This window comes from Antechinus flavipes, chromosome 2 (assembly GCF_016432865.1).
Source record: "Antechinus flavipes isolate AdamAnt ecotype Samford, QLD, Australia chromosome 2, AdamAnt_v2, whole genome shotgun sequence".
Taxonomy (NCBI): Eukaryota; Metazoa; Chordata; class Mammalia; order Dasyuromorphia; family Dasyuridae; genus Antechinus; species Antechinus flavipes.
The window spans coordinates 233,888,258-233,903,071 of record NC_067399.1 but is presented as its reverse complement, the minus strand read 5'-3'; the positions used below and the strand labels follow the sequence as shown (position 1 = coordinate 233,903,071).

At 41.3% G+C, this 14,814-nt stretch overlaps 1 protein-coding gene across 2 annotated transcripts in view; it reads left to right on the top strand.

Moving 5' to 3' along the window:
- Positions 1-14,814, top strand: part of SULF2 (sulfatase 2) — a 136,139-nt gene that overhangs the window by 10,362 nt on the left and 110,963 nt on the right. For both annotated transcript variants that reach the window (XM_051976527.1, XM_051976528.1), the window contains exon 2: positions 14,181-14,427. In XM_051976527.1, coding sequence (XP_051832487.1) covers positions 14,253-14,427 — 175 coding nt within the window. In that variant the 5' untranslated portion in view covers positions 14,181-14,252. The remainder of the gene's footprint in view (positions 1-14,180; positions 14,428-14,814) is intronic.

The following is a 14,814-nucleotide window of genomic DNA, read 5'->3' as shown; positions in this document are numbered from 1 at the left end:
ATCCTGTGCTCTTTCTACTATACCTTGCCACCAAAGGGATTTTTCTTACTCTCTGATGCTAAAGCAAAACAGACCAAGTAGGGTGTCTGCTTCCCCCAGTAGAGGAGCTTATTAAAACTAGGATCTGCAGCTGTTAGAATCTGTTTTTTTTTCTTGCCATTGCAGGTGGCTCTGCATCTCCACAAATAAGTCATCCAATATTCCTTAAGCTTTGTAGCCCATGCTTTTCAGGGTCAGGGATCCCTAAGAGAGAGCCCCCATTAGTGTGCCTAAGTATTATATCTCCCAGTATTGAGCCAGATCACCTGCTCTGGTCCTTTTTGGTCTCAGTATCATCATCCAAAAGATGGGCATGACTTGCTATCTGTCCCTGGTTCAGATTATCAAGTGTGTTGATGAGGCAGCTGTCCATCCAGTAGAATGGATGTCCCCAGGCAGGAAATACACGGTCCAGATCATGCTCCATTCTCCCTCCCTGGTTCACTCTGCTTGGTCTCAACCATCATGATCTTAACTCTCTCTTCTTCTCTTTCCAACGAAGCCATTAGCTTATCTGGTGATGCAGTGAATTCCTAATAGTGGAGAGGTTCTCATCGTGACACTCTATGGAAAATTGGTCACAGCTCCAGGACTACTTCTGACCTATCAGGCAACAGGAGCTTCTTCTACCACTTTACAGTCTATTTCAAGCTGCTAATTAGATTTCACAGCAAACACCGGGTTAGGAATGGACCTGTCATTCTAATTCTCTTGACTCACATTTCTAAATTTAGATGGTTATTTGGTAAAATTGCTTCAAATGCTCTCACCCAGCTACCAGTACGTGGTTCCCAAATAATTGTGAGCTTCAAGCCGTCTCCGAGGAGTGCTAATAAGAAGTTCTTCACCTACTAATAATAGGGATGTAGCACGTAGAAATCATTTATGCATCTCTGAATTGGGGGAGGGGGAGCCCAAGTCGAAAGTAATTACCAAAGTAGAAAGGAAGCTGGTCATCATAATTTTTTTTTATACGCCTTGTGGAGGATGATGGTAATTTCTCTAAGTGTAAACATTCATTCCACGTGGATAAACACACACCTGCACTAGATACCTTCCAGGAAGGAATGAAATATCCATCACTCACGTAGAAGATTGTAGAAGGGTAGAGCTGAAAGAAGGGATCTAAGCACTATTTATTCCTCTCATATTATAGATGGAGAAACTAAAACTCAAATGATCTAAGAGCTCACATACAGCAAGGAAGTCATGGAATTGGGGGTAGAACTCAAGTCCTTTGACTCTGCCCATGGAACAGAATGTCAGAACTGAAAAGGAACCTTTTGTGAAATCATTAAATTCTAGCACTTCATTCCCTGAAGTTATTCAGTTTGGTTGTTTTTCAGTCATGTCTAATTCTTTGTGAACCCATTTGGGATTTTCACAGTAACACTACTGGATTGGTTTGCCATTTCCTTCTCCAGTTCATTTCACATATGAGGAAACTGAGGCAGATAGGGTTAAATAATTTGCCCAGAGTCACACAGCTAGCTAGTAAATGTCCAAAGCCAGCTAACCATAAAGATGAGTCTTCCTGATTTCAGACCCAGTGCTCTATCCACTGTACCACCTAGCTGCTAATTAGATTTTACTTATAAATACCTGAATTATTGCTTTTCAAAGTGTAATCCACAGGCTCCTGGGCATCTGATCAAAACTATATGTTGAGGTCAAAACTATTTTCACAATCCTATTAAGACAGTAAAATTTCTTCTCCCCCTCCCCCCCAGGATAATAATCTTGTCCAGGGTCACACAGCTAGTAAGTGTTAAGTGTCTGAGGTCACACTTGAATTTTGGTCCTCCTGACCTTAGGGTCAAAGTTTTATCTACTGCATCATCTAGCTGCCCCCATTTTAAAATTTCTAATATAATAAATATCAATTAACCTATGTTAACAAAAAAGTTCTAGAAATCTTCATATTCCTCAGTGAGTTTTCAGAGCATAAGAAAATCCAAAGATCAAAGCATTTGAGAACCATTGCATTAAGGATAGAGTGTTTTACTAGAAATCAGAAAGACCTGGATTCAGATTCCACCTTTGACACTTAAATATCTACATGATTTAGCAAATCATTTAATCTCTTTTAGCCTCAGTTTCCTTATCAATAAAATGAAAATGATAATATCTACTTTTGCAGAGTTGTTATGTGATTAAAATGAGATCTTGGATATAAAGACCTTGCAAAACTATAGTAATGTAAAATAATACTGAGGCACAATGTGGTGTAATCAATGCAGGGCTGGCCTTGAAGGCAGGAAGCTGGGTTCAAGTCTTACCAGTCACAAACTAGAACTGTAATCATGGACAAGTCACTAAATCTCTCCATGCAATTAAGTCTCAGAGTTTCAGATGCATGGCCAGTATGCATCACTTTGGGCAATGGGGGCAGGAAGTGATTTATACATTGTCCATCCCTATACCAAGAAAATCATTGCTCTGGACAAAAAGAGGAATCAGGTCATTTTTCTTTGTATTTCCATTGCCCTTATATTTAATAGTGTTCAAATAGAAATCATCTGGAGACAAGTTGCTGTTCTGTTATTTTTTTTAATACTCAGACTGTTGCACAGGTATATAAAGTAACCACTTTTTTTGCAATTGTATAAAAGTATTGGTTCATGAATTCATTCTCTGAAGACTCACAGTAAACCTCTTCAGGAATATTCTCAGAATAGACAGATAATGGGGATATGTACTTCATTTCATCTCCTTATGGCTTGAATTTCTTTTTAGATCTCTGTTTTCAGAGCTTTCCGTACTATGCACTTTAGTGATTATAAGTATTTAGTATCACATCTATTATGTTGCTTGTGCTTAAGCTTTTATGAGTTAAAATAATATCTAGGTGGTAGTGGGGCAACACTTTTGTCAACAATAATCAATAAATATTTATCAAGGAAGTGTTAGGTACCAGATGCCATAGTAGACACTGAAAATGCCAGAACACAAGGGAAGCAGCTACTTACTACTTCTTGAGAAGCTTAATGTCTACTCAGGGGAGAGCGTGTGTGTGTGTGTGTGTGTGTGTGTGTGTGTGTGTATGTACACACACACACACACACACACATATATATATATATATATATACACACACATACATACATACATACATACACACTATTGTTATTCACAAGTCTCAGTCATGTCTCATTCTTCGTGATTCCATTTGGGATTTTCTTGGCAGAGATACTAAAGTGGTTTGCCATTTTCTTCTTGTGCTCATTTTACAGATGAGGAAACTGAGGCAAACAGGGGTAAGTGACTTGCCTGGGGTCACACAGCTATTAAGTGTCTGAGTCGTCAGATTTGAGCTCAGGAAGATGAGTCTTCTTGACTCATTGCCCAGCACTCTATTCACTGTGCCACTTAACTGATACAGATACACTTATACACATAGAAATAGAGACAGATAAGAAATATATTTTTAAAATGGGGCAACTAGGTAGCATATTTATGTGTATTTTTAAATACACACAAAAACATATGCATGTAGATATACACATACACTCACACAAATAGGTATGTGGGTATATACCAAAAAATGGAGCATTTAGTACTTAGTGGTTAGTGGATAGAGTCTACAATCAAGAAGACTCTTCCTGAGTTCAAATCCCACCTCAGACACTTACTAGCTATATGACCCTGGGCAAGGCACTTAACCCTATTTGCCTAAGTTTCTTTATCTATAAAATAAACAGAAGGAAATGGCAATCAACTCCATTATCTCTGTCAAGAAAACTCCAAATGAGGAAAAGTCACAAAATACTGAAGATCACTGAACGACAACCATACAAAATAGTTACACAATGATTTGCATGGAAACTATTAGCAGTTAAGGGGATCAGGAAAGGTCTCACCTAGAAGGAAATGCTTGAATCTAGTCCTAGAATAAAATAGAGAAGCAGGAATGGGGAGAGAACATTTGTTCTAGGTGTGGGGCAGCACAGCTAGTACAAAGACATAGAGGCAAGAGATTTTGTGAATGTGGAACAGAGAGAACACCAATTTGACTGGGTCACAGCATGAATGAAAGGTACCATGGCTGAAAAGGTTCCAGTTTCACACATACACATATATATGTATGTATGTGTGTATTGAATTCTCAAGGAAAATGGAGAGAGGAGGTCAATATTTGTAAAATGGTGATTTGCCATATTAATTATGTAGGATAGAGAACTTTGGCAGTAATAATTATTATCTTGTTCTTATCTTTTGCTATCAGGTTTAACCCATCAATAAACATTTATTAAATACCTACTATGTGTCAGATATTGCTAAATATTGGGGATACAAAAAAGGCAAAAAACTGCCCCCACTCTCAAGGAATCTTAACAATATATAAAGCAAGTTTTGCTTAAGATAAATAGGACACAATTAACAGAAGGAAGCCCCAAGAATTAAGAAGAATTGAAGAAGGCTTCCTGTTAAAGATGGGTTTTTAGTTTGGATTTAGAGGAAGCTAGAGAGGTCAGTAAGTAGAGCTTCCAGGCATGAGAGTCAACCAGAGAAAATGCCCAGAATGGAGAGATGGAGTGTCTCATTTGTGGACCAGTCCAGGAGGCTAGAGTCTGTGGATTGCAAAGTACATATCAGCAAATAGGATTTGGCATAAGTTTCCATCCTGTCTTTACCCCTTGTATTTGGTGTTCTATGTTCAATGTTGCACAGATAGACAAATAAATTGCTTTTTGTAGTTGAATCAATGTGTTAGGATGCTTTCTTTCTTCATCAGACTCCCTAAATGTATCCTCAGTACAACTGTATCACATTGCCTTGCACATACAATGTCCCAAAAGTCAGTTTTTAGCTTTTATAGCTTTGAATTGCACCACTATTTTCAGAACGCCCATATAATTGTGATCGTCAGCACCAGACAGAACATTAGAGATGCTGTGTACCTCATCCTGTGTCCTCGGGGTTTTTATGTGCCCTTCTGGATCTCTCTACCTTGGAAGTCTTTTATTCTGTTACTATTACTCTTATTATTTTTCCAGTATTAGTATTGTTATTATTATTGCAGATGAGAAAGTATTCTGGAGAGCTTAGGTGTCTCAGACCAAATCACACACCTAACAAAGGTATGGGGCATCAAGATCGAGGTCTCCTAACTTCTGCCTTTGTGTTTCTTCCCTCCCTACCACCCAGCTGCCTACAAAGGGTAGCATTGTGAAGCTCAACAATTAGAACAGAACAATGACTTTTCTAAGGTCCAAATTTATTGCTTTTGGCCAGAGAGGCTCTGGGGAGTCGTGACTTTATTTCAGGGCTGCAGGGGCTGCTTTTGTCCACAAGTGGGTCGATTGCTGAAGTGTGACACTGGACACAATGAGCAGAGGTGGACATTTCTATTTGTAATTGCATTCTCCCCACCTCCCTCCCCCAAAGCACGCAGGGACTGTCAATTGGCTTTATGCCTATGCACTGGACTAGTTAAATGTAATTTTCAAGGTGAAGAGAGCAGACTACATTGCAGACATCTACAAAACTCGGAATCCTCCGGGTGCTTTCTCCTGCAGATAAACTCATAAGGAGATTAGGTGGAGAGGATCCCTTCCAGGTATAGAATTTTTAAAATAAGCCGTTGTAGGTTAGTGTCTCCCAAAGTAGCCATGACAATTTTCCAAGTACAAGGTCTATATTAGGCCCTGGGAACAAGGCCTCTGGTGCCCACTAAGCACCTGCCCTGCCTATAGGCATAGATTTATGCCATCTGGGAAGGAACCTGCCACTTCCTGGACTTACAAGGTCTTTGCCATCCAAACACCCAGAGGCTCCTGGGGAAAATCTTTTGAAAATCCAGCCATCTTTGACTAATTCCCTAAATGATTTTGAGCCAGTCACTTTCTAGCAGGAGACAGGGCCAGACTAGCCTGAAGGAGAGGACATCAGCCCAGCACCTGAAGCTAGAGCAAGGCAGCCAAGGGATCCCCTCCATTGCAGGAGACAAGGCTAGAGCAGTGCCCAGTGCAGGAGGAACCAGGAACCCCATTTCCAGTGAGAGACAGAGCCAGACCCAGCATTCAAGCAACCACTGCCAGAACCCCAGCAGAAGATAAGGTCAGACAATTCCTGCCAAAGGTGGAGTCTGTTCTTAGCCATGGAACTCAAGATTGGACAGCTCTTACCCATAACAAAACACTTACCCAAGTTTAGAAGAAGATGTAATGAGCAGGACAGTTTTGCTATTACTAGTTAAATTTATAACAGAAGTTCAGTTTCTTATACAGTCCTCTTTATATATTGAAATAAAAATTGAAATTTGACCTTTATATATTGAAATTATCTATACTGAAATGTCTTTGAAGCAGCAGATAGAACGCTAGATCTGTGATCAGGAAGACCTGAGTTCAGGTTCAGACTCTGATACTATGTGATCCTGGACAAGTCACTTAACTTTGATTTGCCTCAGTTTCCTCATCTGAAAATGGAAATAATATGGTAGTGGTTGTCTTTCATACAGAAGAGGAACAAAATATCATCATTATGTGGCTATCAAACCAATAGGAGCCTGGAAGGGTACCCAGGTCGAGCACAAATAATCTATATGAACAAAAAATGGGAATAATAACAATGCCTGACTCCCCTCCCCTATTATAAGAGTCAGATGAGATAATGGCTTAAAGGTGCTTAGCATAGTGCCTGGTACAAAGTAAGTGCTATATACATGTTGTTGTTATTAATCATCATGAGGCATTTCTTAACTTTTTAGCCATTCTTTGATATCCTTCTTTTGTGCAAAGCCGGGAAAGAAGCCGATTCATCTTGGGAACCCCCAGATTGCCCTTCTGCTACCTCCCTTCCTCTCCATCCCTTAAAAAATAACTTCCAAATCCTTCATTTGCATTGTAATGTCAGTGACTCATATGACCCTCCTTGCCTCCCCCATCCCAGGAGACTTTGCATTTTGGCAAGGATCTGAGCCTTAGATAGAGGGGGAGATGATGGGATGTTGAAAGCTCAGGCGTCAGCCAATGGATGGTTTGGGAAGGGAGGTAAGCTTGTGACCCCAGAATCTCCCCAGTGGCGGTTGTGTTTGTAGAGTTGGTCTTCCTGTTTAAATGAGTAGAGATGTGCTGATTGCAGAAGTGGATGCAAAGCCGAGCTTAACTCATCTCCTGAACTTTGCCATTTCCTTCCCCTCCTCCAGCACTCCGGCCAGCCTTGGGGGAGAGTGACTCCCCAGCTCATCCCTGTGGAATGGGTATGATGGGGCCATGCAGTTTGAAGTGTGATTCATTCATCCCTCCCCCTCCACAGAAGAACTCCTGGACATCCTCATGGAGGTGCAATGCTTCCACAATCTGGCAGCCAGTTTTGCCCAACAAGATGACAGGAGTTGGAGCTGGAAAGGACCTTCCAGAGAATCTGCACTAATCCCTCAGAGTGAAGGAAACACACTTCCCAAAAGGGAAGATGACTTGTTCAGGTTCTCACAGGCACAAGATCCATTCACTCCAGACCCTACTGTTCTACACTTCCCGAGTCTGTTTTTTATTGTGCTTCATTGAGTTGTCCAGCATGGAAACATAGGATATTAGGGAGAATCTGCTCAGAATCATAGACTTTAGAGCTAAAGATTTCTTAGATCTTCTAGTCCAATCTTCTCATTTTTACAAACAAGTCCAGATATAAGGGACTTGACGAACATCACAGAAACAGTGAACATTAGAACTAGCCTGAAAATCCAGCCATCCGCTGACAAATCCAGTGTTCTTTGTCATTTTATCTGAATTTCTAATAGAGAAATGGAACGTTTGCCCCTGAGTGGGTGGTAAGTCTGACCGCATTCCTGGGCTTAAAACCCAGGAGTCCTTGTTCCCAGATTTTTCTGAAGCTAGCAGCTTTAGAAAACCTAAGTTTATATTTAGACCCTACTGCTTACTATATGCATGACCTTAAACTAATGATTTTTATCTCCCTGGACCTCAGTTTCTTTATTATATGGGGGAGAGGGAAAGGAATGTCTAGAGCAGGAATTCTCAAGCTGGGGTCTTCAGTATGTCTGTGAACTTAAATGGAAAGAAAAACGTATCTTTATTTTCAGTAACCTAATGAAATTTAGTATTGCCTTTTAACTATGAACTTTTTTTTTTAACTTCTGAGAAGGGTTTTGGGTGCTTCACCATAGTGACAAAGGAGGCCATAGCATAAAAAAGGTTAGGAACATCTGGTAGCCACTTCCAGCTCCAGATCCCTCAAGACGGCCCCAGTAGGGGAGAGGGAAATCTAGCTCAGAGGTAAGCAAGGCGGCCTGGTCACTGAGCACCAACTGGCTTTTTCTTAAAAGTGCCTTTAAAAGCAGAGGATCCTTGCGCAAAGCTCTCCACATGTGGCCGTGGCCTTCTGTGGCCATCCACACAGGAGAAGCTTGTCCATTGTTGCAGAAGGGATGCCTTCTCTCCTTTGCCAAGATCTGACTGGCAGGGCTTCCTGTGGGCAGAGCAACCCAGTAACCTGTGCCTGGCCCCTGTAATCTTGCCAACCTGACCTTTTCTCCACCTGTGACTTCATCTATTGAAGTCTATTTCCCAATCTGTAAAGTGGGATGATTGCCCTCTCCCTCCCTACCTCCCACCTATGTCTCATGAGATCATAGGTGTTGGAAGTGCTTTGTAAATCTGCAGTGCTCCCCAGATGGAGGGAGCATTTGGGTTATCCCTGTTTCCCCCAGTATGACTTCTCTGCTTCTGCTCCTTTCTTATTTATACCCCCTTTGCCCCAGAGACTAACCAGGGCTATCCCCCTTGTAATCTTGAGTTAATGCCCCACAGATCTTTACCCCACCAACTGCTCAGTCCACCTCCCGTCTTAGGTCTTGTTTCTCCATTAAACTGCCCTCTCCTCTCCACCTCTCCTTTTAATATTATATCCTCCTTCAGGTCCCTGCCCTATCTGGTTTTGTGAACAGGGCCCCAGCTCTTCCCTTTCAGAAAAACCTGGATTCAAATTCTGCTTCAGACATTTAGTAGCAAGGGCTTGGATGATCTCTAAAATTTTTTTCTAATCATGCTATTTTCTGATCATCCATAAACACAATCAGCCAAAAAGCATTTGGATGCTATTATCATTCATCTTGGTAAAATCACTAAGCAAATCATTTAATCTCTGTCTGCCTCAGTTTTCTTATAAGGATTGGGTGTAATGACTTTAAGGTGTCTTAGTTCTAAATCTCGCAGGCTGCTGAAACTTAGGGACCCCTTCTCAGATTGTTTTTAAATTTATATTTAATAATTACTTATAATAAATTTATAAAACAAAATGCATACGATTACAAAGGAAGCCAATTAGATTGAAATTATTAGAATGTTGTTGTTTTTTAAAGTCAAATCCACAGATTCCCTCCATCCCATCTAATCCTTCCAAGCTGGAAATTATTTTTCCTCACTGAATCTGTTAATACTTTTTTGGGGGAGGAGGAGAAAAGTAGAGTTCAGAGCTATGGTTTCATTATTATAAAGAATTCCCAGTAAGGAAACTCCCTCTACCAATACAGATCAGTATTCCTGAAAATACTTCATGTTATATTTATGTACATATCCTGTTGCCTTTGTATTCCTAGGCATCAGCAGCCTGATGCCATCTGATATCAGCTCCCTATGTGACCAAGCATGATATTTTGCCCATAGTAGATGCTCCATAAATAGATATTTGTGGAAGGAAGAAAGAAAGAAAAGAAGGGAGGGAAGGAGGGAAAGAAAGGGGGGAAATGGAAGGAAAAAGAAGGAAGAAGAAAGGGAAGGAGGGAGAGAGGGATGAAAAAAGGGTGGGAGGAAAGGAGGGAGGAGGAGAGAGAAGGAAAGGAAGAAAGGAATCAGTAAGTGTACAATTTGGCTCACTTATATGCTGTGGGACTGCCTCAGTGGTCCGGCTAGGCAGGGATAGAGTACAAGTGCAGGGGCATCCCTACTGATGCATCTCACTTTGAGAGTGAATATTTTGCTTATGTGCTGAGTCTGAGTGGGTAGGAGATGAGAGAGGGTGATGTGTACAGGGCTACAGTTCTTCTGTTCCTTTGTTCCTGGCTGGATTTTGGGTGTTTTTTTTTTTTTTTTTGTTTTTTTTTTTTATTCTTCCCTGTGCATCTGGGGCCAGAGAAGTCATGGCCCTGCCAGAGAGAAAGAGAGCCACTGCCTACAGCAAAGGGAGGATCCAGGAAGAAGGGCTGACAGATGTGGATGTGTCATCCTGAGTCTAGACAGGATTCTGGATGTGAGAGGTTTTCAATTGCACATTCCCCTTCCTCCTCTGCCTCTCCCTCTTCCCTCAAGCTGTTTCCTTTACCTGAAATACCCTTCCCTTTGTCCATCTAAAATCTTATCTGGCCCTTCAAGGCCTTTCTCACCTGGATCTTGCTTCTAGTCCTGACTTTCCCTTTAGCTACCCATGGAATAACTCTCTGGGTCTTAGTTATCTTGTATGTAAATTCACATGAGATTTGGAATCCGAGGATCTAGGTTAAAATCCTGCCCTACCATTTATACTATTTCTGTGATCTTCAGCAAATCACTTATCCATCCCTTTTGCTTCTCAATTTCCTTATCTATAAAATGGGGTAGAGTAGACTAGAATATCTGTAAAATCCCTTCCCTCCTGTGAGTATAGAACATCTACTCTTCTGGCCTTTAAGAAGGATACAAAAATTAGATCAGATGCAATGCCTGCCCTCATAGAGGTTCCAACCTCATAGGGAATATGTAGACAACTATAAATTACAAAAACATACTTGAGAACATGTATTAGGTGCAGACAGTGCCACGAGAGGCTAGGGATAGGAGATCGAGGTGGGAGGGGGATAGCCAGAGCCAAAACTGCTTTCCTGGGAAGAAGGTTTTTCCTCTATCTCATTTCCCCTTACTTTCCTTTTCCCATACTGGCCTGGATTTTCCCAAACTAGTTATTCTGCTCATTTTTAATTTTAGGGAATTTAATAACAAGTGTTTCTGTTTTTTTCTGGACCCTGTTACTTTCTAAAAGGAAAAAAAAAGGGATACAGTATGGAGGGACATGACTGGGAATCAGTAAGTCAAGTTCTAGTTCTCCTGAGTGACATAAAGCAAATTACTTCTTCCTTTTCTCAGTTTCATTTATAAACATCAGAGGGTTAGACCAGCTGATCTCTAAGGGTGCTTCTAATTTTGCGTTCTGAGATTTTCCTCACCACCGCCATCCCCTACCAGCCCTGATATTCTGTGTTGTAAGGATCTTTTACGCTGTGACTTCCATATTCTAAGAGCCCAAGGGCCTTTCCACTCCCACCCACCCCCTCCCATACTCCCAATTCTAAGGGCCCTTCCCTCAGTAACAGTCTAGCAATCAATAATGAATGTCTGCATAGAAGTATTGAAATCTATTTTGATTTCAAAATACTAACTCATGTCTCTCTTGACATTTCTCCAGGTTAAATACAGATGCAGGAGCTAATTTTTCTGCAAATATTGGGAATTAACTGTTTCCAAAGATCTTATACTGGGATAGAGAGCCTTGGGCTGGAAAGAAGATGCCAGCACTGCACTCAGAGAGGAGACTGGTTGTGTGGTTCTGAAATTGGCTCATAGGAACAAAGCAGTGCTATTTGCTTTTTGGATGGAATATCAAGTTGGTTTTGCTGAATGGGGTTCAGTGTAGGCCCTTTTAGTTCAGTTACTTTGAATCTCACAAAAAGTAGGCAGCTTCCCTTGTGTCATTTTTTAAATTGATTTTCACCACATTATTACAGTGAGCTGGCACTGGGCCAGGGAAAGTCATGGCTTGAGAAATTCATCAAAAATTGACTCATTGATCACTTGATCTGATATAATAATTAGCACTTGTTCATTGTTATCTCCTTGCTACTGGTTTTCTGGCTAAAATTAGGGAATGGAAATCCCATTGATCCTGAAGAATCCCAGTGGGAATTTTTGTCAGTTCCCAGGAGAACGATCTCTCTCCCACAGGATCGGTCAGGTGACAGGCTTACACTTGGAGTACATATCTCAGCTGTGTCTGCATGAGCCGCTGCTGACACCAGGAAATTCAGTCTCCCCGGCGTGTCCCAGCTTAAAATCTTGGTGCAAAGGGACTTTAGAATCTATTGCAAATTCCTCATCCTATAGTGGAAGAATTGGCGCAGAGAGAAAAGGGGACTTGGCAAAAGCCAGGCTAGCAAATGCCATGGAGACACCGCAGGTCATCCCAGCTGATTTGCATTGCTTAAGATATATACTTTGGGATTCCATTAACTGAGGAAGGTTTTGTCCTCCAAAAGCAAAAAGATCTGTTTCTCATCATAAGTGTGTCATGCTCATTTCAGTCAGGATGTTGATATCTCGCAGACCCGTCCTATGTTATAATACTTTGCTAATAATAAAATCGCTTATGTAGAGCACCTTCCCCCTGGAGAACATGGAGTAGTTGCACATCTCTGCTCTCCTTTGTCCTCAGAGGGGCCCTGGGAGTGATAGGTAAGGACGGGTATTTCAGATGGACAGCAGAGAGGTTGTCATTTGCCCAAGGTCACACAATAAACCAGCTGTAAAACCTCGACTTCTTGACCCTTTTTGGAGGGGAAGGACCGTGCTCCATTCCCGTTAGATAAAAGAAACAACATACGTTTACTCCTGGGAAGACACTTGAAAGTTCATTTTGATAAGTAGAATGTCACTTGAAAGAACAAGCTAGCTGTGTTAGCACAGGGAAATTCTCCAGTTATAATCCTATTGCATGACACTATCCTTGTTGCTATGGCTTTGGACCCGAAGCTATAGCTTGAACAACATGGACAAAATTATGATAATGGCTTATGTGGTATTCATTTAAAAGGGGGGGGGGGTGATAGGAGTGGCTAGATGGCACAGTAGAGAGAGTACCCTCCCTGATGTTGGGAGGATCCAAGTTCAAATCCATTTTCTAACACTTAACATGTCCTAGCTGTATGACCCTGAACAAGTCACTTAACCCCAATTGCCACACAAAAAGAGGGGGTTAATATTTTGGTTTTTATATTATCTTCATTTCCCAATGTATGCCTCCTTTGATATCCATTTCTTATAAAAAGAAAAAAAGAGAAAAGCAAAGTTATCTTTTTAAAAAATACCTTTAAAATATCTTTTTACAACTAACACATAAAGTCCAATGATGTAAGCAATGTTCCCCTTCATACCATAGTCTTCTACCTTTACAAAGAAGGGAGGGAAAAGGTTGCCTACTGTTTTTAAAGTCCCCAAAACATGTGTGCTCTCTCTGTCTCTCTCCTCTCTGTCTCTTTTCTCTTTCTCTTCTCTCTGTTTCTGTTTCTGTCTTTGTCTTTTTCCTTCTCTCTCTCTCTCTCTTCTTTCTTCTCTCTCCCTCCCTCCTTCCTTCCTTCCTTTATGTTTCTTTCTTTCTCTTCCTTTTCTTTCATTCTTTCTTTCTCTCTCTCTCTCCTCTCTCACACACACACTCTGTCTCTTTCTATCTCTGCATTTGCTTAGCATTTTCCCTTTTTTTTTTCAAAAAAATCAATAATATTTTATTTTTCCAGTTATATGTAAAGACAATTTTCAACATTTATCTTATAAAAGATTTTGAGTTCCAAATTTTTCTTCCTCCCTCCTTCCAGAGACAGCAAGCAGTGTGATATAGGTTATATGTGCCAAACACACTCTTCACGAAAATCCTATGAGATAGATAGTATCTATATTACATTATCCCCATTGCAGAAACTAAGGCTCCCAGATGTTGGGGCTTACCCAGGGTTACCCAACTAGCAAATGTCAAAGCTTGGCTTTGAACCCTTTCTCCAGCTTCACTTCCAATGCTCTATCACAACTGTGACAAGAGCTTGATTTCTTCTTTCCTCTCTTCTTTGAAGAGTGTGTCTCAAGAGTCTAGTTGTCTAGAGACAAGTGGTTTCTCAGGTTGGGGGTTGGGCAGATAGGGCATCATCCGACACTCCAGATGATTGCCGGACTCCAGCAGAGAGGGGTCCCTGGGGCCGTGTGTCGTCTTGGGAAACTGAACATATTTTGCTCTTGCTCTGTGTGGACTTGAGACGGGCTGGCTGTGGCTTACTTATTTTTTCAAAGAATTTCACAGTTCGTGCAAAAGAATTTCCTTAAAAATTAATTTTGGTTTATTTTTGCGTGAATATCGATGTGGTTTTCCCTTTTTTTTACTCACAGATCTGAAATAGGAGAAGATAAAGAAAACAACTTCAATCTCCCGGCTTTCATAGGAACCAAATCAGTGAAATAATGGCTCCCTATACCCTTCTTTTCGGCTTATTCACTGTGACTGTACTCTCCCTGCTGGACAGCAGCTCAGCCTTCCTGTCAAGCCAGCGCCTCAAAGGGAGGTTCCAGAGGGACCGGAGAAACATCCGTCCAAACATCATCCTTGTCTTGACAGATGACCAGGATGTAGAGCTTGGTAAGAGACCCCAGACAGATTCTCTTAGTCAAAACAATTTGCAAACCATCTCTGGCAGAGTTCTGAGGCCATAGCCACATTCCCAAGTGAAGCCAGTCAGAACTCTCTGGTTCCAGATCAACTTGAATAACAGATAGACAGAGGTTTGTCTCACAAGTAGATCTTCCAAACTTCCAGGATTTTCTGGTGAAAATTTGCAGTACGCCTCAAAGATTGGAGGGCTCCAGGCTGAGAGGAACAGGGCTGGGGGTGAGGGGAGGGATGCTGATGCCGCAGAGAATTGACCAGTTGCTATTAGCTTCATGCCCTTGGCTTACTTTTCCCCTCCTCAGGAAAACAGGATTATGATAGCTAGTTTGAGTTTAACCAGATAAGACTTGGAAACTG